This window comes from Taeniopygia guttata, chromosome 25 (genome assembly GCF_048771995.1).
Source record: "Taeniopygia guttata chromosome 25, bTaeGut7.mat, whole genome shotgun sequence".
Classification (NCBI taxonomy): domain Eukaryota; kingdom Metazoa; phylum Chordata; class Aves; order Passeriformes; family Estrildidae; genus Taeniopygia; species Taeniopygia guttata.
This window is the reverse complement of record NC_133050.1, coordinates 1313968-1337582: the sequence shown is the minus strand read 5'-3', so window position 1 is coordinate 1337582 and position 23615 is coordinate 1313968. Positions and strand designations below refer to the sequence as shown.

The following is a 23615-nucleotide window of genomic DNA, read 5'->3' as shown; positions in this document are numbered from 1 at the left end:
AATGGGCAGGCCAGGGGGGAGGTGGCAGAGTCACTGTCCCTCTCCAGTGGCACTCAGTGGCATGGTCTGGGTGACAAGGCAGTATTAGGGCATTGGTTGGACTTGATGATCCCAAAGGTCTTTTCCAGCCTATTTGATTCTGTCATTCTGTGATGATTGGGACACTCTGGGGCCGTTGTGACCCTGCAGGGCCTGGTGGAACTAAGAGGACCATGGTGACACTGTGCAGGCCCATAGAACCAGGGCTCCATTGTGGTGCTCTGGGGCCCAATGGAACCAGGGAGTCCCCGTGACACTGGGTCCTGGTGGAGCCACAGAGGCCATTGTGACACTGCGGGGCCTCATGGAACCAAGGGGTTTCACCACTGTGACACTGCGAAACCAAGGAGAGCATTGGGAGAGTCCAGGGCCCAGGGGAACCAAGGGGACATTCTGACACTGCGGGGCCTCATGGAACCCAGGGGACATTGTGACACTGCAGGACCTTGTGTAACCAAGGGGCCACTGTGACACTCTGGGGCCTCCAGGAATCTGGAAGGTCCTTGTGACACTGTGTGGCCTCGTGGAAACAAGGAATCCATTGTGACACTGAGGGGACTTGTGGAACCACAGAGAGCATTGTGACAGTGTGGGACCTCATGTGACCATGGGGCCTTTGTGACACCCTGGGGCCCCATGGAACCGAGGGGCCACTGTGAAACTGCGGCACCAACGAGAACATTGTGACACTGTGAAGCCCCATGGAACCAAGGAGTCCATTGTCGCATTTTGGGGCCCCATGGAACCAAGGAGACCAGTGTGACAGTGCAGGGCCAGGTGCAACCAAAGGGACATTGTGACACTGAAGGGACACATGGAACCAAGGACATCTTTGCAGATGACACCAAGCTGGATGTGGGTATGGATCTGCTGGAGGGTAGGAGGGCTCTGCACAGGGCCCTGGACAGGCTGGATCCAGGGACCAAATCCATCAAGGTGAGGTTTAACAAGTCCAAGTGCCGGGTCCTGCACTTTGGCCACAACAACCCCTGCAGTGCTACAGGCTGGGGACAGAGTGGCTGGACAGCAGCCAGGCAGAAAGGGACCTGCAGGGACTGATGGACAGCAGGCTGGACATGAGCCAGCCGTGTGCCCAGGTGGCCAAGAAGGCCAATGGCTCCTGGCCTGGATCAGGAATGGTGTGACCAGCAGGAGCAGAGCTGCTGTGCCAGCACTGATCTGCCCCAGCTCTGCACACAGACATTGCTGCTGCAGCTCCAGGGAAGGCAACAAAGGGGCATCTCTGCAGAAAACTCTGTTGGGAGATCCTTGAGTTCCTATGAATCCACTGAGAGCACAGCCCCTTATTTGCACAGTCTGTGGCCAGAGGGAGAGAAGCAAAATGAGAAATGGCACAAGGAAAGGCTTTCCTCTGTGGACAAGATTAAGAAATTAAAACAAAGAAAAAGAAACTCCAAAATGAAACCAACAAGAAATATCAAAGAAGACTTTTATTGCAAGTAATTTGCAGAAACTGGCCAGCAGGTTAATGTTCCTGAAAGCATCCAGTCATCAGTCTCCACACTGCAGCCTTGAGCTCCTGGTTCCTCAGGCTGTAGATGAGGGGGTTCAGGGCTGGAGGCACCACCGAGTACAGAACTGACAGGGCCAGATCCAGGGATGGGGAGGAGATGGAGGGAGGCTTCAGGTAGGTAAATGCAGCAGTGCTGATAAACAGAGAGACCACAGCCAGGTGAGGGAGGCAGGTGGAAAAGGATTTGTGCCGTCCCTGCTCAGAGGGGATCCTCAGCACGGCCCTGAAGATCTGCACATAGGAGAAAACAATGAACACAAAACAACAAAATGCTAAAAATATAGAAAACACAAGAAACCCAAGTTCTCTGAGATAGGATTTGGAGCAGGAGAGTGTCCTAGTTTAGGGCAAATTTGGGGAAAACCCTCTGAAAGGAGCCCCCAGGAAACAAACCCCCACGGCCCCTCCACACCCACCTGGTTCAGGGAAAAATTTCTTCTGAGAGAGAAGTGGAAAAGAACCTGTTTATTCAAGGAACAAAGCACTCCCCAGCACCAAAACAATTAACAACACCAGATGACAACAAAACTCTTTCACCACTCTGAAGAGATGAACAAATCCAGAAAGTCTTTCCTGGGAGTGGTCGCCCGGGTCTGGGCACTGGGGATTGCTCTCCAGCACTGGGGATGGCTGCTGCAGATCACCAAATGCAGGCTCCTGGTGTTCCTTGGTGTTTCCCAGATCCCAGTCCAGAGCAGGTTGGATGGTATCAGGAAGAGGAAAGGAAAAAGCAACAGTCCAGGGAAAGAATTGGACTGCTTAGCTAACCTAACTAGGAAGCGAAGGCAAAAGCAGAAGCAAGCCAAGCAAAGCAAAAGCCAGCCAGGCAGCACCAGCCTTTTCTAGACAACAGACCATGGGGGGAGGTGAACCAGCTGATAACAAGGCAAAACAAACCTTCACTTTCAGAGTCAGTTCTGAAAGCACAGAACATAGTATCAAACGTAAACAGAACACACGATTGGAGATACAAACACCATAACGTCACCCTAGGACAATCACAAGTACTGCACTGAGAACTAAATTTGGGGTTTTCCTTTCAGTTTTTGAATAGCTGTAGTAATGACTAAAATGGTCTAGGTTTTGTTAGGTAAAATGGTCTAGAAAAACCTAGAATTTTGCTTCCTTTTTAATATTTTTTTTCATTTAATGCAACCTTTCTATCCCTGAAATCAACATAACAAATAAGATATTAAACAGAAAGCAGGAAGAATGATGGACCTTCAGCATAGTGAATGTGAACACAGATTTCCAATATGTGATCACTTTATAAAGTGAATTTGATGTTAATTGAATAGGGTTAGGGGAGTAGAAAAATGCAACATGAGAAACAGTCTTTATGAACCAAAGTAAAAATGTGTGAGAACTAATGAGAGTGGTCACTGTTAATGAAGTTCATGGACTAGAAAAAATATGACAGAGTGCTGCTGACCTCTCTGAAATGGTTGAGTGTAGAGCTGCAATGAGATTCCAAAGTAAAGGCTGCGTGGAATCTCATTTGGAAAGTCCTTCAAGCAAAGACAAAGACAACCACAGAGAAAAAAAAAAAAAAAAAACTTAAAAGAGAAAGGTTCCTAATATTACAGTGACAGGACAGATGCCAAAAATTACTCTCCAATCACATCTACTTGCCAATTTAAATATACTGGAATTAAATCCTTAGGATTTAGATATAGCAAAATCACAGATGCTGGAAATGGTTACAATATAATAGATTTCTTTGCTGTGAGTATATATAACATTTGGAAATTATTCACCAAGGACTGTGTCATCAACTGTTTTCCAATGCAAAAAAAACCCTGCTCTCTTCAACAGTAGTTAATATCTTTTGATATCTAGTAGAGCTATCTTTTAAAATGGACATTTAGACATTAAATTAGAAAGAAGATAAAAATGACTGTTTTGAGGAAAATAGTCATGAAAATGTTTATTTTACACATCTGAAGCAGAATGTCAGTACTTAACAAATCCTAATCAAAATGAAAGTCATCTGGAATATATCAATCCAGACATAACTAAATAACCAAATAACCAACCAAAAACCAAGCAACCAAAGAACACACAAACAGACAAACCGAAGACACTGAGACATCTGAAGCTGTTTTCAGGGCATTGCCAGCTCTTCCTGCCTTGTTGGTGGCCTCTGGTGACTCTTCCAGGCCTGTATCCATGGCTATGGCTGATCCTAGGGCTGGTCCTGCTTTTCAGAATGAATTTTGATTCCTTATTTTAAGCAGGATTTCTGCTTATAATCTACTCACTCTGTTTGATTTCTGCTTTGTCCTAATTCATCTCTCTCTCATTGATGGGCAGGATCTTGGGGGGCAACTGTGTCAAAAGCCTTATAAAAATCCATTTAAGTCAGCAGGCAGCTCTGACACATCTTCCAGGATAACCATGTGGTGCACAGCACCCACTTTCTCAGAAGCTCTTCAACCATGACAGCTGCAGCAGGATTTCCTGTGTGAGGAGGTGCTGCCAAAATGGTCCTGTGGCTCCAGGGGCTTTCAGCTGATGGTGGGGTGTGGGGGTCAGGCAAAGACATTAGAAGGAGAAGAAAGCAGAACCCAGGAACTTTGTCAGAGAAATAAAATTTTTTTTCTTTTCTTGGCAAAAGGGTTACTAGAATCTCACTAGTGCCACCATCAGGGTGGCCTCTTGCTGGCCCTTTCATGTCTCCTCCATCTTCCCCACAGGGAACACTGTCCCCAGCTGAGCAGGGAGCTGCAGAGCCAGAGCCTGTGGGTGGCCTTCTGCCCCAAGTGTGGGCAGGACTGTTCCGACAACAACAGCACCTCCTGGATTTCGGCAAGGTGGAGGGGAGGTCTCCCTGCCTGTCTGTTGGTCCCCAGCAACTCTCCTGCCTGTCTGCTGGTCTCTGGTGACTCTTCAGGGGAGCTGATGGCAAATTGTATGTAAGTCCTCTCCACCCCACTCAGAAAACCTGATAGTCTCTAGTGGACTGCTGCAGAGAGGGCAAGCTGGATTTCTTTCTGCCTGCTGCAGGATACCAGGCAGAACTGCTGGTGACAGGGAAGAGCAGAAGCCACGTCATTCTTAGTGACCTGACAGATGGGGCAGCTCCACTCTGTCTCGTGGCCATGTCTGTCTGTTGCAGCAGAAGGGGACAGATGAGGACTAGGCATGCTTGGCAGGAGTCAAGAATCAATCCGGTCTGGACCCAGGCTTGGCTGGCACCAAAATTCAAGCAGTGAAGGATGAGACCTCATATCCATCCCCCAGTGCTGTCACAATCCACCACTCAGTGGTGGATCCTACAGAGGGACATCAGCACCTGAATATAAACAGAAAGGAGTGCAAGGTCGCAAAGCACTCACATGTGATGTTATCCTCCACCATCCAGTGACATCACAATGGGACATCATGGCACGCCTTTGTTCCCTCTCACCTCAGCACACAGGTCTGGGACTGCTGGCAGATATTGCCATGGGGACAGACATGGAGGGTCACCAGAGGCCAGCAGCCAGGCTGGGTCAGTGCCCTGAGAACAGCCCCCACGGCCCAGTGCTTCTGGGTGGCCTCATGCCCAGGGGCTCGGCAGGACTAATCCATTGAAAATGGCATTTTCCAGACTCTGTGTGGCCCTGGTTGAGACAAAGGCAGGAGGGAATACACTAGGGCAGGTAGTGGCTGGCAGGGGCTGTGGAGAGCAGCATCCTGCACAGAACAGTGGCAGAGATGCAGGAGAAGCCAGCAAACTGGAGGCCACCTCCACCAGGGCTCCCAGTAAACTTTCCCTTCTGTGCCTGTCACTGCAGAGCAGGACCAGCCCCAGGAGGAGAGGATTTTCTCCAGTTTCAAGATAATCTACATTCTCTTGCTTGTTGACCACAGGGAACTGATAGAAAAACAAATAAAAGGAAAGCAAGGTATAAAACAAATTGGTTTCTACTAATGAGGCTTTAATTACACTCCTCGAATCTCCAATTTCCAGCGCCTTCAAAAAACCACTTCTTTCATGCCATCAAGTCAGTTATTTCCATATCTAACTAGCTCAATAACCAGTTAGCCACTTACCTACTTAACAGCTCTCAGAACAAAATTGCATTCAATTAAGTTATGATATCAAAGTTAATCATAGTCAAAGGCTTCAGCTACTTTTCACATTACACAGGAAATCATGTGTCTTAGTACTGTTAAAATCTGCTTGAAGCTGCAACTTTGGATTTAGCATGTGCCCGATTTATCTGATGCATACTGTATATATTCGATAGCCAATAAAAATAAAAGGTACGTGTGAAATAAAAGGTACGTATGAAAGATGCGTTGAATCAGTTATATATCACTAAAACTTTCTGAAAGACTAAATGTGGTCTGCATTAATTCTGAAGTTCATCAGCTGCCTACATTTTTCTATTCTTAAAATGTAAAATTGTACTGCTTTCAAAAGTAAGAACCTTCCTTAAACTGCTAAGTAAAAAGTTGTTTGCAACATATTACTTCAAACAAGAAGTGTTTCACAAATATTTTACAAAACTTAGTGATAATATTCTCTTCTTGCAAAATTTCACATTCCTGTACAGACCCAAGCCAATTGTGCTTAAGCAATCATAATTACTGCACTATTACTGTGTTCTTCTACACTACAAAGTACATATTATTTAATGTCAGTAACTTCATTTTATAAGCTAAATTAAAAGTTTAAGACTTTCCATTAGGAATCAAAGTGTATCTGACAGTATTTCAGAGATTAAAATGTGTGAAAATACCACAAATACATGAAATTGCATTCCTATACAGCATGTAAACATAGTAAAATATCATGATCATGACAGTTACATTTTTCCACTCTAATCTTTTTCTGAAGATTTGCATGTGTACCAGGTAACTGGGCTGGGCTTGGTGTATCCCTGTAGGGCCCCAGGAGCTCTGCTCCCAGTCAGCTGAATGTTGGCACAAGGGTACCAGCCCTGGGCAGGAGCCAGTACAGGGCCCCTCCTGCAGGAGAAGGGAACAGGCCCTGCTTGGTAACTTTCATTTTGGCCACTTCTGTGAACAGGTAAGAAAGGTCAAAATGAAACCTTTCCCAGCTATTTGCCTCTGCTTTATCTTTTTAGGTGCCAGAACTCTGTGTCACAGATGGCCTGGGTGTGTGCTGAGCAATGCAGCCCCCACAAAGCCCTTGGTTTCCCCACAAGTTGCCATGCCTTGTTCCCAGGTGTGCCCAGCTCTGGCAGGAGAAAGAGCCTGCAGCGCCGTGCCCTGCCCAGCCGGGGCTCTCTGGCACAGAGCAGCAGCAGCGCCAGCACCTCTCAATCCGCTCTTTCCTTATCTTCTCCTGGGACACAGAAGCCTCTGGAAATCAGCACCACCAGTCGTGTTCCCAGCTCGGAGCAGCTCCTGCTGGCAGACAGATCCTGCCAGTTCGACAGCTTCTGGAGGGGCAGAGGTGCAGACTAACATGAACAGGAGTCCTAGTGGGTCCATTTGTTTAATAGAGCTTAGTAAAAAAAAAAAAAAAAATTCTTTATATTGTGTTCAATAGCTAGAATCCTATTCCTGCCCTGCCTGATACCCTGCTTTATTAAGTTAATATACTCAGTAGTGTGTGGTAGGTAAGGGACAGGCGAGCGGAAGACCACGCGATGTCACGGAAAGATAGACCCCTCCCCCTCTCTCTCTCTTCCCCACTTATCTATTAACCCCAGAAGTCCCAGAAGAATGTAGCCACACCTGCCCTGGTAAATTTCCACTACCCGACTAACCCCTGAGACCCCCAACCCCCCTCTGACGTAGCAAAAACCCCCAAAACTATTTAAACCCACGAGATAGGACAATAAATGCTTTTCAACCGTCTGCCATATTGGTGTCTGCGTGTGTTGACTAGCCCAAGCAGCCTGGAGGGACCAGGCTGCCGTGCTGTTCCCTGAACCAGGTCTCTGGTTGTCCTTTATAAAGGCAACATACTGGTGCCGAAACCCGGGACAAAAGAAGAAAAAAAGGAAAAATTCCCCCGGCGGACAGGATACACCTGGACAGAAGCAGCGGCCGGAACGGTCGGACCGTATCTTGGCGAGGGGAGACGTCCCCGGGGCCCGCGAGCGTCATGGACAGCGTCGCATGGGTCGTGAGTATGAAGCAATGGAGTATCGAGTTTAAGCTCAGGGACTTTTATCTTGCTATAGCAAGGCTGCCTGAGCTTGGAGCAACCGAATGCACAGTGGATGCCATGCATCCGGGAATATGGGAACAGTATACAGCCACGCTAGCCGGGGAGGAAAAATCCTCAGGCAGTGGCGAGAGCGTTACGGCACGGGGCAAGGTAGAAAAAACCCCGCGCAAGGCAATAGAAAAGCAAGAGACGCGGAGTGCAGCGCATATGTGTTTATTAGTTAGACCCGAGCTCGGGACGGGGGCGAAAGCACAGACCGTCCCTGGGGACAGTCCGCCCGAGAACAGAAACCCGGGGGGGCACAGCGCGACAACCCCTTCCCCAGATCAGAGCCCAGCCCGGCCCCACCGCGGAGCGGAGCCCAGCCCAGCACAGAGGAGCGCTGCCGCCGGAGCCCGGGGCGGTGCGTTCCGAGCAGCGCAGCCTTGCTCCCGCCGGGACCCGGACCTGCCCGCGGCCCCGCGCCGCTTCCCCGCCGGCGTGCCGAGCGGAGCGGCACCAAGCCCCGCCGCAGAAACCCCCCGGGACACCCCCGCCGCGGAAAACCCCCGGGGAACCCCTGCCGCAAAAAAACCCCGAAAAGCCGCGGCTTCCCAATCCGTCCCGCCGCCGCTGCCGATCAGAGATCCGCTGTCAGAGGCGCAGCCGCGCGTGGAGCGCTTTTGGCGGGAGCTGGCAGGAGAAGCCAGAATCGCGGAAACCGTGGCTCGGGAAGAATCCCCGGCCGCGTGGCCATGCTGCCGCCTTGAAAATGGCGCCGGGTGCCGCAGAGGGGGGCGGGGCGCAAGAAATCTCGGCGCGAAAACTCGGACACCGCGCGACTTCAGGGGCGCGCGTGCGCGGGAGAAAGGGGCGGAGAGCGGCTCGGGGCACAGAGCCAACCAGCGGCCGCGCCGGGCGCCGCCACCATATAAGGGAGAAACCACCCCCCGCGGGGGTTGCGGCGAGCCGGGGGGGCGGGAGCGGCGCCACCCCCGCGGGGAGGAGCGAGCTCGGGGCCGGACAAAACGGCACCGAGCCCCGGAAGTGCCCTGGCATTTGACTTCCGGCGCGGAGCCTGGCGACAACTCTGCCGGCTCGGAGGAGCCGGCGGGGGCCGGCCGGAACTCCGAAACAAAAGATACGAAACCAGCACAGTTTAAAACAAAACCAAATAGAGTTCTAAGCCGCACCGAAAAGCAGTCACAATCGCTAAGGAATGCGGGTCCCAGCCCCCGGAAACACGGAACGGGGGTGGGGGGGAGAGCGCGCGGGCGAACCCAGCCTCCTCCCACCGCAAATAGCAGCGCCTCTACCCTGGCCCAGCAGGGAATGCCCCGATACTGGACCCCTGGGTAGCCCTAGCCATGAAAGTGGGGAGAAAGCCCCCGGGAATGTGTGGAAGACATGCCGCCTCTGTGGCAGTCAGGACCCCCACGTGGTGAGACTATGAGAGCCACTGCTGCACACCCACTGCTGCCAGCCAAACCTGACCCTCAAAACAAAACTAATGAGAAACTGTGAGTCTTGTTTACAGGACACGCTGGTAAACCATCCCCGTGACACATACACCCCTGCTCCAGAAGGAGATGACAGACCACCAAACTGCCAGACAACACCTGAGAATCCCACGGTGGTGAGATCCAAACATGCACAGTGTCTTTCTTCATGCAATTTTGCTGTTTAGAGGCTTGTGGCCAGGAAAACAAGCTAGCCCAAGCCACTACCCTCATCAGCTATTTAGGTGGGTCGTGCAACAAGTAACAAGGTGCTCAAAAAAGTCACCATAATAAATACCCCATCCTTCGTGTTCCACATAGCCAGCCTGTTTAGAAGCTACCTTACTAACCCTAAATGAAACCAAATCAAACCTGACTAACCCCTATTAGTTTTGCTATGATATTAAACCCACTTTTCTGCGAAGGCATTGCTTTAAATACCCCCTTCAGTTACTCCACAGCCAATACCCCCCACCAGTACAGATAAGACACTCCCCGCAGAAGAATCACCCTGAGTCAAATCACAGGGCAGGGCAGATGTTTTGAGAATGCAACCTTAGCAAAGCAGAAAAACAACTTCTGCACTAAAGTTGTCAAGCCTGACAGAAAAACCAACAAGTGAATGACCCCATCTGCATCTAGGCTGTGAATTTGCCAGAGATCCAGAGTGAATCCTTATATGTTCCTTGCCAAGTTTAATAACTCTATCGATTTCTGTGTTCAAGTTCTGATTGTCCCCAGGGTCTTGTATCACTCAGACGAAGAGATATACCATCTTCTCAAGGAACCTGACAGACTCCACAAAAGGGAAATCATCACAGGTATAACTATCGCGATGCTGCTCGGCTTGGGAGCAGCTGGCACAGCCACGGGTGTCTCAGCCATCGCAACCCAGCAGCACGGACACTCTCAGCTGCAAATGACCATCAACGAGGACCTGCAGAAGATCGAGAAATCCATCTCCTACCTAGAGAAATCAGTCTCTTCGCTTTCAGAAGTAGTTTTACAAAATAGGCGAAGTCTGGACCTTTTGTTTATGCAGCAGGGGGGATTGTGTGCAGCTTTGAAGGAGGAATGCTGCTTTTATGCAGATCATACAGGAGTCGTTAAAGACTCCATGGCAGAACTCCGAGACAGACTGGCTCAGAGAAAGAGAGACAGGGAGACCCAGCAGAGCTGGTTTGAATCCTGGTTCAATCACCTTGGCTCACCACTTTAATTTCCGCCCTGGTAGGTCCACTGGCAATACTGCTTTTAGCTATTACCATAGGACCATGCCTGCTGAACAAACTAGTCTCGTTTGTTCAGGCCCGTCTGGAAAGGGCAAACATTCTGTTTATAGGCCACCAACAAATGCTATAAACCAAAAAACTGCAAACACAGTCAGTAGCTAAAGCCTTCAGCACCTGCCTTGAAAAATCTACCCAGATCTACTAAACCACCCTTTCCTTAACAAGTTGCAAGTTTGTACCTCACTCCAGTGCCTACACCTACGACTACCTCATTTTGTATGTGATAAGGAGGGGGCAGATGTGGTAGGTAAGGGACAGGCGAGCGGAAGACCGCGCGATGTCACGGAAAGATAGACCCCTCCCCCTCTCTCTTCCCCACTTATCTATTAACCCCAGAAGCCCCAGAAGAATGTAGCCATACCTGCTCTGGTAAATTTCCACTCCCGACTAAACCCTGAGACCCCCCAACCCCCCTCTGACGTAGCAAAAACCCCCAAAACTATTTAAACCCACGAGATAGGATAATAAAGGCTTTTCGACCGTCTGCCATATTGGTGTCTGCGTGTGTTGATTAGCCCGAGCAGCCTGGAGAGACCAGGCTGCCGTGCTGCCACCTGAACCAGGTCCCTGGTTGTCCTTTATAAAGGCAACAGGGGTTGGTCAGTGGGGTTGGTCAGTTGGGTTGGTCAGTGGGGTGGGGTTGGTGGGTGGGATTGGTCAGTGGGGTGGCCTTGGGGTGGGGTTGGTCAGTGGGGTGGGGTTGGTCAGTGGGGGTGGGTTTGGGGTGGAGTTGGTCAGTGGGGTGGAGTTCATCAGTGGGGTGGGTTTGGGGCGGGGTTGGTCAATGGTGTGGTCTTGGGTGGGGTTGGGGTGGCCTTGGTCAGTGGGGTTGTTCAGTGGGCTTGGTCAGTGGGGTGGGTTGGTCAGTGGGGTGAGGTTGGTCAGTGGGGCGGGTTGGTCAGTGGGGTTGGTCAGTGGGGTTTGTCAGTGGGGTGGGGTTGGTAAGTGGGGCAGGCTGGTCAGTGGGGCAGGTTGGTCAGTGGGGTAGGGTTGGTCAGTGGGGTGGGGTTGGTCAGTGGGGTTGGTCAGTGGGGTGGTGTTGGTCAGTGAGGCGGGTTGGTCAGTGGGGCGGGTTAGTCAGTGGGGTGGGGTTGGTCACTGGGGTTGGTCAGTGGGGGGGGTTTGTCAGTGGGGCAGATTGGTCAGTGGGGTTGGTCAGTGGGGGTGGTCAGTGGGGCTGGTCAGTCGGGTTGGGGTTGGTCAGTGGGGTGGGGTTGGTCAGTGGGGTGGGGTTGGTCAGTGGGGAGGGTAGGACAGTGGGGTTGGTCAGTGGGGTTGGTCAGTGGGGTGGGGTTGGTCAGTGGGGTTGGTCAGTGGGGTTGGGGTTGGTCAGTGGGGTTGGTCAGTGGGGTTGGTCAGTGGGGCGGGGTTGGTCTGTGGGGTTGGGGTTGGTCAGTGGGGTTGGTCAGTGGGGTTGGGGTTGGTCAGTGGGGTTGGGGTTGGTCAGTGGGGTTAGTCAGTGGGGTGGATTGGTCAGTGGGGTGGGGTTGGTCAGTGGGGTTGGTCAGTGGGGTTGGTCAATGGGGTTGGTCAGTGGGGCGGGGTTGGTCTGTGGGGTTGGGGTTGGTCAGTGGGGTTGGTCAGTGGGGTGGATTGGTCAGTGGGGTGGGGTTGGTCAGTGGGGTGGGGTTGGTCAGTGGGGAGGGTTTGTCAGTGGGGTTGGTCAGTGGGGCGGATTGGTCAGTGGGGTGGGGTTGGTCACTGGGGCGGGGTTGGTCAGTGGGGTTGGGGTTGGTCAGTGGGGCGGGGTTGGTCAGTGGGGTTGGGGTTGGTAAGTGGGGCGGGGTTGGTCAGTGGGGCGGGGTTGGTCAGTGGGGTTGGGGTTGGTCAGTGGGGTTGGTCAGTGGGGTGGGGTTTGTCAGTGGGGTGGGAATTGGGGTGAATTTCCCATTTTTTGAGCTGATTCTACCAATTTTTGGCCTGAATCTTCCCTTTTTTGGGGTGAATCCCCCCATTTTTGAGCTGAATTCCCCCATTTTTAACTGAATATCCCAGTTTTGGCCTGAATTCCTTAATTTTTTGGCCTGAATCTCCCCATTTTTGGGCTGAATCTCCCCATTTTTGATTTGAGTTTCCCATTTCTGAGCTGAATCTGTCGCTGTCGAGGCAGGACGGGAATGAGAAGACTGATTCAGAAGGCTGTGAGAGTGAAACTCCGATTTATTCAAAATACACTGCTCTTTTATACAGAGCTTCGCAAAGGTTAAATCCATTGGTCCTAAAGTGAAAACAAGCTACAACATTGGTTCAGAGTGCCTGACGCACAGTGATAGAACTTAACTATAAACAGTGTGAGAACAAGAGAGATCAAGAATTATTTACATTCCTTCCCAGCTCTTTCCCAGGCTTTTGCCTGGCTAGAAACTCTCAGTTTCTTTTCTTTGACTGAATCTGAGTCCCACATGTCCTCTCTTTTAGTTTAAAAAAGAAGGCAGTGTTTGTCTCCTCTCTGCAAGGTCTCTTGCAGAAGAGAGGACAAACACGACTCCGAGGTTCACTAGTTGATGATTCAAAACCTCATTGAATGTTGGCTCAGATCGGTCAAAGAGATTCCAAGCTTATATTTTTCAAGGAATCAGTTACCAACTCTAAGATAGTAACAACTCACTGTCAGACTGTCAACAGACTGACAGTCCAACTTGTCAAAACCCATTTCCCAGTGTGAGTATGACCTGACAGAAAAGAAGGTATTTACAACATGTGCACATACCCAAATCAGCCAAATTTGAATTTGACAAAATGAGTAACATCTCTCTGCCAGAGCTGCAAAGCCTTTAGGTCTCTGGGATCTGTCCCAGCCAGTAAGGTGCAGCAGGTTTGCCTTGATTGGCATTCATCAGAATTACTTTTGCAAGGTGTGTGCACTTAATAGAAAAACCATGCAAGGCTTTGCCTGTGCAATCATGTGCTCAATGGACAGCTTGAGTGATGAAATCGAACTTAGGTCCAAACTACATCCTCAAGGCTTTCAAAACAATTGAGTGAAATTGACCCAATTCAGAAAGGACCAAATTCACAACACTTGAGAAACCTCTGAAATGCCATGAAATCTCTGAAATGCCATGGCCACAGCCCTTAATTCAATCACTTGGGCTTGAGTTTGATCCGTGGCTTCCCAGGACTTTGAGCTGTTAGTGAAAACACGCAGCTCTTTCCGCTGTTAGTGAAAACACGCAGCTCTTTCCGCCTTTTTTGTTTTGTTTTGTTGTTTTTTTTTTTTTTTAAGAGCCAGCGGTGGACTCTAGGACCCAGCCCCGCTAGGAAAGGCGGAGGACCTGGCCCCGTGGGCAAGGCCATGTGTCCCAAACCCGGCCGGGGGGAGCCCAGACTCTCTGCCGAGCCAAGAGTCCCCCGGCCTCCTTTTGGTATTTCCTGGGATCCCTGAACTTGGGATCCCCGGGGCACTCTAAGACCACTGATAAATGACTGGCCTCTCCCAACCTCATACATCAGTGCACGCCCCCAACAGACTCTGAGAAGCTTAGAAATTCCTCTGAGCTTCTGCCCTTCCCCCACCCTGCCTAGCCATGGTTTCTTCCACAGCTCTTCGGCATCCCGCTCCGCAACCCACGAGAGCAGGATCCGCAGGGTGCGAGGTGCGGCTGTTTCCCCGCAATATAGGATTTCACCCGGGCTCCAAGACTCTCTGCACCACCCACGCCCGCCCAATACAAGGGGCTGCTCTCCTGTCCCCGAGTGTCTGTGCTGCTGCGGAATAAAACCGATCGCTGCACAGCTCCCTGACTTGCGGCCCCACTCCCCTCAGTCCCAGCTCCGGGACGAGCAGCAGTGGTGCTGCTGCTGCCCAAGCCGGTGTCCCCCCCCGCCGGCTCCCCCTCGGAGGGGCAGAGTTCGGTACACTCTGGAGGGGACGAAGGGCTGGACTCATTGTCCAACACGGGGCTCTTGGCCACCGAATTGCGGGGCGGAACCGCGGCGCCCTGTGGGCGCCCCTCCCCCGCGTCTCGCGGGGCGGGCGCTGCGGCCGCATCTCCCGGCGGGGCCGGGGGCGGCGGCGGCGGCTCTTCCAGCCGGAACGCAGGAGGCAGCGCCGTGGCTGCGGCTGTTCCTCCCGGGAGTGACGCCGGTGGTTCCAGGTTGGGCGGAGTCGCTGCTGCTGCTTCCGGAGCAGCCGTGGGCGTGACAGTGAAGTCCGTTGTCAGCAGGGCTGGCGCCTCCAGCGCGGGAGTCGGAATTCCTGCGGGTGGCGGCGGGCGTGCCAGGGGATGGACCGAAGGCTGCATCACCGGGTGCGCAGGCTCCATCAGCAAAGGAGTCGGGGGGCGACACCCGCCCCCGCTGCGCCCGGCGCCGCGGGCAGCGCTGGTCCCCCCGCAAATGCAGTTTGGAAGGGGGGAGGCTGCGGAGCCGCGGGCGGCGGCGGCTCCCGCCGGTCCGGGGCCGCCCCGTGCACTCCATGCAATGCCGGGTGTGCCGAAGCTGGTAGCTGTGGCAAAGGCACCCCGGCCCCCTCGGGAGGGGCGGGCAGTGTCGGCGGTACCGCTCTCTGCGCAGGGGGCGGCCGCGCAGCCAGCCGCCACACGGGCTGCGGTGCGGTCCGCCTCCGGGATCCCGAAACGTTCCGGTGGGAATCCCTGCCTGTGTAAAAGGTTATGTCGATGCCCGCCCAAATCACAGCCAGGTCGGACGTGGTGGCGTCTCCTTCGCGCATTCGCGCCGTGAGACGGCGTCCAATGTTGAGCCAGACCTTACGATCAAAGGGGAACGTTGGATTTACAGAAAATCCCCAGTCCCGGGCCCAACACAAAAGTCTGATCAGGGCCTTCTCAGAGAGCCAAGCTCCGAGAAGAGGGAAACTGGCTCGCCAGGCAGTTAAGACTGCTTCCTCGACTGCCGATGGCTGGTTTCCCATTTTTAGGAAACTTTTCCCTAGCAGATGTCAACTTCAAGAGTCCGACAGTCTGCTATTCCAGGGAAAACCCGTCCCGCTCAGTTCCAGGCTCTTAAGAGCCAGTCCACGGTCCAACAGGACCCAGCCTTCTCCAGAAGGCGTGGACTTCCAGCGTTACCTTTCTTAAGCAGGCAGAGGTGTCTGATCACAGCCTCCAGGCTGTTGGCGTGGAACCGCGCCAGAGGAGACCCCCCCGCAAGACGCTGAGGTTCAGGTCTGCTACCGAGGCCGCAATTCCACTTCAGGTCACCAGACCCTGTCCCTTCAGGGCAGGGTGTGACCCCACGTCGGGAGTCACCAGACCCTGTTTTCAGGGTAAGGTGTCTTCACGTCGGCGGTCACCAGATGTCGCTGTCGAGGCAGGACGGGAATGAGAAGACTGATTCAGAAGGCTGTGAGAGTGAAACTCCGATTTATTCAAAATACACTGCTCTTTTATACAGAGCTTCGCAAAGGTTAAATCCATTGGTCCTAAAGTGAAAACAAGCTACAACATTGGTTCAGAGTGCCTGACGCACAGTGATAGAACTTAACTATAAACAGTGTGAGAACAAGAGAGATCAAGAATTATTTACATTCCTTCCCAGCTCTTTCCCAGGCTTTTGCCTGGCTAGAAACTCTCAGTTTCTTTCTTTGACTGAATCTGAGTCCCACATCACACAGCTCTCTGTGCTGTCACACTGACATCTCTGTGATGTCACACAGCACTCTGTGATGTCACACCACCCTCTGTGATGTCACACTGACATCTCTGTGATGTCACACTGGCATCTCCTTAATGTCTTTGTGACATCTCTGTGATGTCACACAGCTCTCTGTGATGTAACAAGGACATACCTGTGACATCACACAGACATCTCTGTGATGTCCCACTGACATCTCTGTGATGTCACACAACCTCCTGTGATGTCACACAGACATTTCTCTGATGTCACCCTGAGACTGTGAAGTCACACAGCTCTCTGTGATGTCACACTGACATATCTGTGACATCACAGAGCTCTCTGTGATGTCACACAGACATCACGCTGATGTCACACAGCTCTCTGTGATGTCACACAGACATCTCTGTGATGTCACACAGGTCTCTCTGATGTCACACTGACATCTCTTTGATATCACACTGACATCTCTGTGACGTCACACAGCTCTCTCTAATGTTACATGGACTTCTCTGTGATGTCACACAGCACCTGTTATGTCACACAGCATTTTGTGATGTCACACTGACATCTCTGTGATGTCACACTGATATCTCTGTGACGTCACACATCTCTCTGTGATGTCACACTGACCTCACAGCCTGAAGAAGTGCCTTCGCATCCTCGGGCTGCAGCAGTGCGCAGGGGCACAGCTACCAGCCCACACACCGAGCACCGCGCTCAGAGGGCGTCTCCAGGCTGAGGCTGCAGCTTCCCTGCCCTCCTTATCAGGATCTCAGTGAACCTCCACAGTTTCTCCTTTTCAGATTTTTCAAGATCTCTCCTGTTCAGGAATTTGGCTGCACAAAGCAGGGTTTCCTGAGAAGCCTGGAGAGCAATAGAGACACGGAAATGGCCCCGCAGCCCAGGGCCCAGGATCAGCATCCCTGTGCCAGGGCCTGGAGGAGGCTGCAGCCTGCGAGGCGCCAGGGCAGGAGGCAGCCCAGCCCCTGCCAGGGGAACAGCAGCAGCCCGCGAGTCCTCACCTCTGCCACTCGCTGGTTCTCATCATGGCAGTGGAAGATGAGTGGGAGCAGGCTCTGACACACTTGTGTCATCAGGGGCTTCTTTCCTTCTACTACAGCAGACAGCAAGGTTCGAAAGACAAACATGGAGAGCTGCTGCACATGGCTATCCTCCTGTGTAACAGGAAGGGAACAAGACCTTGGCATCAGCTGACTCTGGCCCACGTTGGCTCAGGCCTGCATCTCCACAGGGCACCAAGTGTCTGGGCAGCAGCCAGTCGCCCAGGCTGAGGGCACAGAGCCTTACATGGTCAAAGAGTGGCAGGAGCATCTTAGCCAGCTGCAGGGCGATGGGGCTGGGTATTGGGGCGTCATTATCCAGGAACAGATCACTTAACAGAACAGTGGTCATCCTGACCACATCACTATCATTTTCCTGCAGGAGCTCCCCGAGGCTTTTGGTCAGGCTCTACATTCTTTTGGCCTGTGCAGAACAAAAGTGTGTGAAAGGCCACCCTGCTGCCACAGGGCCTAGAGGCCAAAGGCCTGTCCCGAAGCACTCGGGCAGCTGAAGTGGGAGGCAGGAGAGCTGGGAGTGGCTGCCCCAGTGCCTGAAGCCCAGCCAAGTTCCAGTGACTGCGTTCCCCAGCCCCACGCTGCCTGCAGGGCTTCAGCTGCTGCCCCCTCCTTACCAGCGAGGGATTATCCCTGAGCAAGAGGAGGGCCCTTAGAACCTGGCGGCGCATCTCTGTGCGCTCACTCAGCAAGTGCCTCGACAAGAGATCCATGATGCTGTCACTGCCTGCACTCAAGTCCAGGCAATGCAGGACCTGAAAGGCACAGGACAGTGACGGGGGACCGGCCGGCAGGAGCCCAGAACCGCACAGGGTGGGGACCAGGCAGCAGCACAGGGCGTGGGCACCGTCCCAGGCAGCTGTGGCTACGAGAGGGCAGAGAGCCGGGAGGCAGCGCTGGCCTTCAGACTCACCTCCACAAGGAATGCCAGGGCAGGGAAGTTCCAGTATGGCATCTCTTTGCTGAGCAACTCAAGGAGACAGCCTGAGATGCTCTTGCACAAGCAGATGGATTCATTGCGCATCTCCCTGGAAGGTGGAAAATGGCACTAAGATGTGGCAGCAGCTCTCTGGCCTCAGAGAGAAACAGACAGCTTTCCCAGGCATCGCCTGAGAAAGTCTGAGAAGATCAGAGGAAAGAATGAAAAAACATTCTTATCTTAACGTGCTGCACCTGGTATTGTGAACATGTGGAATATGTTACGGAGATTTGTCTACCAAAGGGTGCTTTCTTAATTAACTAATGGTGATAGTGTTTAGACTAGAAAACCAATTAAATCAACCTATATCATACCTATCTATAAGAACAATGGGTTTCTTAATAAAGACTATTATTGATCAGACTTCTGCAATACATGGAGTCAATTATAATGATTATCCGTCTGGGGGCCCACTCCTATGACACTAAGACCCTGAGCCGGGGGGAGAAGCCCTTCCCAGGACAGACTGACGCAGTTCTTGTCCTCACCCCCCACCCTGCAGGGGGACCTGGGCCCTTTGAGATGTGGCTGCTACTGGGCACCCTCCTCTCCCAGCCTTTTCCAGTCTGCTTGGCCACGCCTCATCCCTCTGGCCCACAGCCACAGGGACTGAGTGGGATACCCCAGACACAGAGCACAAATGCTGGGAGCAATGGGGAGAAGAGGGTCTCACCTGGCCAGCAGACCCACGGCACAGTGGTGGGTGTCAGCACAGAGCAGCGTGTCCCAGCCACGCTTGCGTTCCATTGACACCACCACATCCTCATAGTCCATTTGGCAGAGCAGGGATTTCAGGGTCCTCACTGCAAACCTGAGTGCAGATCAAAGCTCAGGTCACACTGGGAGCACTGGCTCCTGCCCTGGCCATGTGGCAGGGACAGAAGGACTGGGATGGAGCACCTGTTGGGGCTGGTGGCAAGGCCGTGTTCTTCCTGGCATCCCCTCCAGAAGGTATCAACAGCCTCTGGCATCTCTTTGGTGCTGAAGAACACTTGGAAGAGCAGATGCACAAATAACTGCCAGAAATGCTCCATCACTATATCTGGGACACAGGGCTCCTGGAGGATCTTCCACATCACCACAGTTGTCTGCAAAGGACAGAGCAGCCCGAGGCAGCGTTCAGTGCCAAGGTATCTGTGTGACAGGGCCCGAGGGTGGCAGGGAGAGGCCCAGAGAGACACAGGGGGAGCAGCGGGCCTGGTGGCCCTGCAGCTGTCCTTAGGCCAGGTTTCAGGCCAGTGCCTGAGGCAGGGAGATGCAGTGGGGGAAAGAGGATGGAGAGCTGCTGGACAGGCAGCCCTGCTGCACCGCCAGCCCTGGGGCCGCCCCCCGCCCACCCAAAGTGGCCCAGGTTGGAAGGAATTCCTGGCCCCAAGTGTCTGAGACAGCCCGACGGGATCTTTAGGAACGTCTCAGACCATCAGCAAACGCTGCCCTGCTCGGTGGGCTCAGGGCAGCAGTAGGAGCCCCCAGGGCTGCCGACGCAGCCGCGGCGGGAAGGGCACGGGACCTTCCATAGAAACTGGCACGGCCTGTGGCCATCCTAAACCCGCGGGTGTGGCACGCACAAGGAACTGTGGGCCAGGGCACGAACGCTGCTCTGAGCCCTGGGGCCCGGGGAGCGCTGACACCAGCAGCTGTGGCAGAGTCCCCACCCAAGCAGACCTGCCACCCCCCGAGCCCTGGCAGGGCTGGTGCCCGTGTCCTGCCCCAGAGACCTGTGCCCCTGGGGGGCTTCTGTGCCAGAGGGAGCCAAACCCACGTGCACTGGGGGCTGTGCTCCTGCCTGCAGGGGCTGTTGGCAGGAGCACCTGGAGCAACTGCTGGCAACACTTGGTGTCTGTCAGATGATGTTGCTCTTCCCTAGAATTAATTTTTTCCATAGAAGGGATTAGCAGCAACACAAAAGCTCCAGTATCTAGTGAAATTCACAGGACAGAGACACAGTCACATCTCATTGGACTTTTCTGTGCATTTTTAAAGCATTCTGGAATAAAAAAACAGCCAAGTGGAAAGTTTAATGCAGCAGTTTGTGTGTCTAGTTGAATCCAGCAGCTAATACCTGGTGCATTGGGAAAGTGCAGAGGACAGGAATACCGCTCAGAGGAAAAGAAGGTGTTCTGTGTCTCCGAGTGTGGTGCAAGCACCCTAAAGGAGCAGCCAAGGGAAGTGCTGCAAGCAGACCTGCTGTTCTTGTGCACGTTCCATTGCTGTTTCTGTGGGGTCCAGAGCCACCGCGGCAGCAGTGCCTCCGCAGCCCTGCTCCAGGAGACCTGGCCACCCTCCCCATGGTGGCAGCAGCTCTGCGGGCCCAGAGCTCTGTGTCGGGGGGCCTCGGTCACAGCACCTGGCCTGGGCAGCCGCGAGGGCCCGGGCTGGCCGCCAGCCCTGCCTCTGCCCCCTGCCCCTTATTGGCAGCAGCCAGACAACAGCGCCTGCAGGGCTCCCCGTGCAGGTGCTGGCACCAAACACTGGCGCTGGCTCTGGAGGGGGCAGAGGGCCGGCTGCTGCCCGGGGAGCCGCGGTGCCGCCCCGCAGCCCCACCAGGCCACGGCTCCATCGGCCCTGGCAGGAGCCTGGAGCCTGGAGAAGAGCCCGTGCGGCCTCTGGGAAGGGAGCAGCGTGTGCAGCATGGGCTGGTGCCCCTGGGTGCAGCACCGGCCATGGACTGACTCCAGAATTCAGACCTTACAGAACATGGTTTCACAGTTACGTTCACACAACAATAGATCTCTACAGCTTCAGGCAATCACACAGCAGGTTTCTGTTGCCACATGGCAGGGTGCTAGACATGCTGCAGCCTCCTTCAAAGTGTCACCTTCAGAAGCTACTCTGAGTAAGGCCACAAGAACAGCCATTTCAAGTCCACACACACACATAGCCCAGCAGAGGAAAGACAGAAAGGGTCTATTTATGATGTATTCCAGCAAAGGTTTATTGCATCCACCAGGCTGAAGGGATCAGGGACAAAGACCTGGCCATGTGCTCTGCACAAGGTTAAGCAGGGGTCAGTGGCCAATGGTCTGAGGGCACGGGGGCAGCACAAAGGGCAGGGCAAAGGGCATTGGCCTACAGGGAAGACGGGGCCAGCCACCAGGGATACCACGACCAAGGACCAATGAGGAAACAGGGAAAGGAAAAACTGCAAGAATTTGGGACACGGGGAAAGGAACGGGGGTGGATCCTGGTGTTGCAAGGCTCCATGGCAGAAGTCTTCTCTTTAAGCCTAGGTGGAGACTATTGTATATTCTTCCAAGGCAAGGCCCTTGGGATTTCCCGGAAGGGTTGAAAGCATTCCACAGGTTTTATATAGGAAGGGAGTGAACAAAAAGCACAATTTTCACATCCAAGGCAGACAAATGATATGGGAAAAATAATTTCCAGAAAGGAACCTTATCTCAAGAATTTATGATGCAGCTAACTGCCATGTGAATCAGTGAAAGCCTGGCTCCTTTACTTTTCAGCAGGAAATATTTCCACATGAAAACAGATACCACTGCTATTGTTAGTGCTGGAGACCCCAGGATGATGTCATGCACAGCATACAGTACAGTTGGGTGATGAAATGCAGGGAGAAAAGAGCAGCAACCTCTCTGAATGTATCATAAGGATATAAGGCCTGCAGAGAGTATCCAAAGAGGGGAATGAAGATGATGAGGGGCCAGGAGAGGAAGCTGTATGAGGAACAGCTGAGGTCAATTGGCTTGTTCAGCTTGGAGAAGAGGAGGAGGTCTCAGCATGGCTGGCAGCTCTGTCCCAAAGGACAGCTCCAATCTCTGCTCTCTGTGACAGGGACAGCACCTGAGGGAGCGGCTGGAGCTGTGTCAGGGCAGGGTAAGGTGGAATTTTAGGAAAAGGTTCTTCTCCCAGATGGTGCTGGGGCACTGACCAGGCTCCCCCAGGGAATGGGCAAAGCCCCAGGCTGACAGAGCCCAAGGAACATTTGAACAATGCTCTCAGGGATGCATAGGATAGGATTGTTGGGGTGTCTGTGCAGGGCCAGGGGTTGGACTCCATGATCCTTGCAGGTCCTTTCCTCTGGTGAGTCTGTGATTCCATGATTCCAAGACACTGGGAAGGAAGGTTGATACAATGCTTTGCCATGTAAATAAATGCTATTTGTATTGCCTTCAGTTGGCTATGCTCTCAGTTATACAAAAAAAAAAAAAAAAAAAAGTGACAGAATTCAGCTGCTATTTTAGACAGAAAGCACCACCTGACCATATCAAGCACTGCTCTATTTAAAGGTTCCAACAATCTCTTTTCCATTTCCAGCTGCAAAGATCAGCAAACACATTGGAAAAGTCAAATGAATTCCAACATTCCCAGAATACAAATTTTCATGACTGAAACCAAGGAAGGATTGCCCACAAAGCCTTAGAAACAGTTCCTAGATGAATTTATGTCTCTCCCATGCAGGGCTGTAATAGCTAAGCTTCTGCACTGCTGAAAGGTTCCGGGTAGAGGGGGAACAAGTCCACAATGTTCCTTTACAGTCTGAAATAGGGATGCAGGGTTGGACCAAAGGCTTTCCTTGGGGGGATGATGCTGAAATGCACTGCATTCTGGCACACCAGCATTCCAGACCCCAGCAGGTCTGACAGCCCGTGCAAGGAACAAGCAAGATCCAGCTACTACAGGGCAGAACAGGAAGGGAGATTGATTCATTCAGACATGCAATTAGTGCTTGAAGGAAAGCCACGCACAGGTCCCTCCAAGTGAAATGGAAAAGCAAAGGGATTTTGGCAACAGCAGCAGAACTCTTGGAAATAGGAGTGATTTGCAACAGCAGCTTAACAAGGACTAATTGCTGCCACTGGACCTTAGGGCAGATGAGAAGAGTTTGGGCAGGAATCATGTCAGGAGATAAGCAGTCATCTCCAGTTTCACCACAACCTTGCAACAAGGAGAAAGGACTGTTTGATCAACAAAAATAAAAATTGCAAGAAAATCCTGCTGACTCCTGCTGAGACATTGATACTCTGGTGCCTCTGTTACCATCTGCTTGGGGGTTGCTGCCAGCTCCGAGCAATTATTCTTCATTAATTGGTACCTGTGTGAGCAACAGAAAGAATTGGAGAGTAGAACTCCCAGCCCACCTCAGGGCTTTGCTTTCATCCTCTCAATTCATCAGCTTGGGTGATTGGATGCCTTGTCCAGGGGACGGTGTCCCTGCCCATGGCAGAGGGTGAAACTGGATGAGCTTTAAGGTCCCTTCCAGCCCAAACCATTCTGGGATTCTAGGATTCTTCTGAAGGCACTGTCATCCATCATGAGAGGTCCCTTTCCACAAGCTCCATCATAAACTACCCTCCCTTGTCCCAGGCTGCCCCACTGTATCTAATTACAACCTGTTTTCCAGCCACACTGCAGCTCCCTTTGATCTGTGCTGGCATTGTTTTAGCAGCACTGGACTAAATGGCCTCCAGAGTTCCACTATTTTACAGCCTATTTTTTAGGCAACTTGAAGTCCAGCACATCCCAGAAGCAGCCCAGGAACTGGTGAT

The 23615-nt window shown here is 52.6% G+C and overlaps 1 protein-coding gene across 1 annotated transcript in view; it reads left to right on the top strand.

The window, feature by feature from the left end:
* LOC140680540 (coiled-coil domain-containing protein 180-like) overlaps positions 1-13737 on the top strand; it is a 71008-nt gene extending 57271 nt beyond the window's left edge. Inside the window, exon 7 of the mRNA XM_072918330.1 lies at positions 13703-13737. Within this exon, the coding sequence (XP_072774431.1) occupies positions 13703-13737 (35 nt within the window). The remainder of the gene's footprint in view (positions 1-13702) is intronic.
* The last annotated feature ends 9878 nt before the right edge of the window (positions 13738-23615 follow it).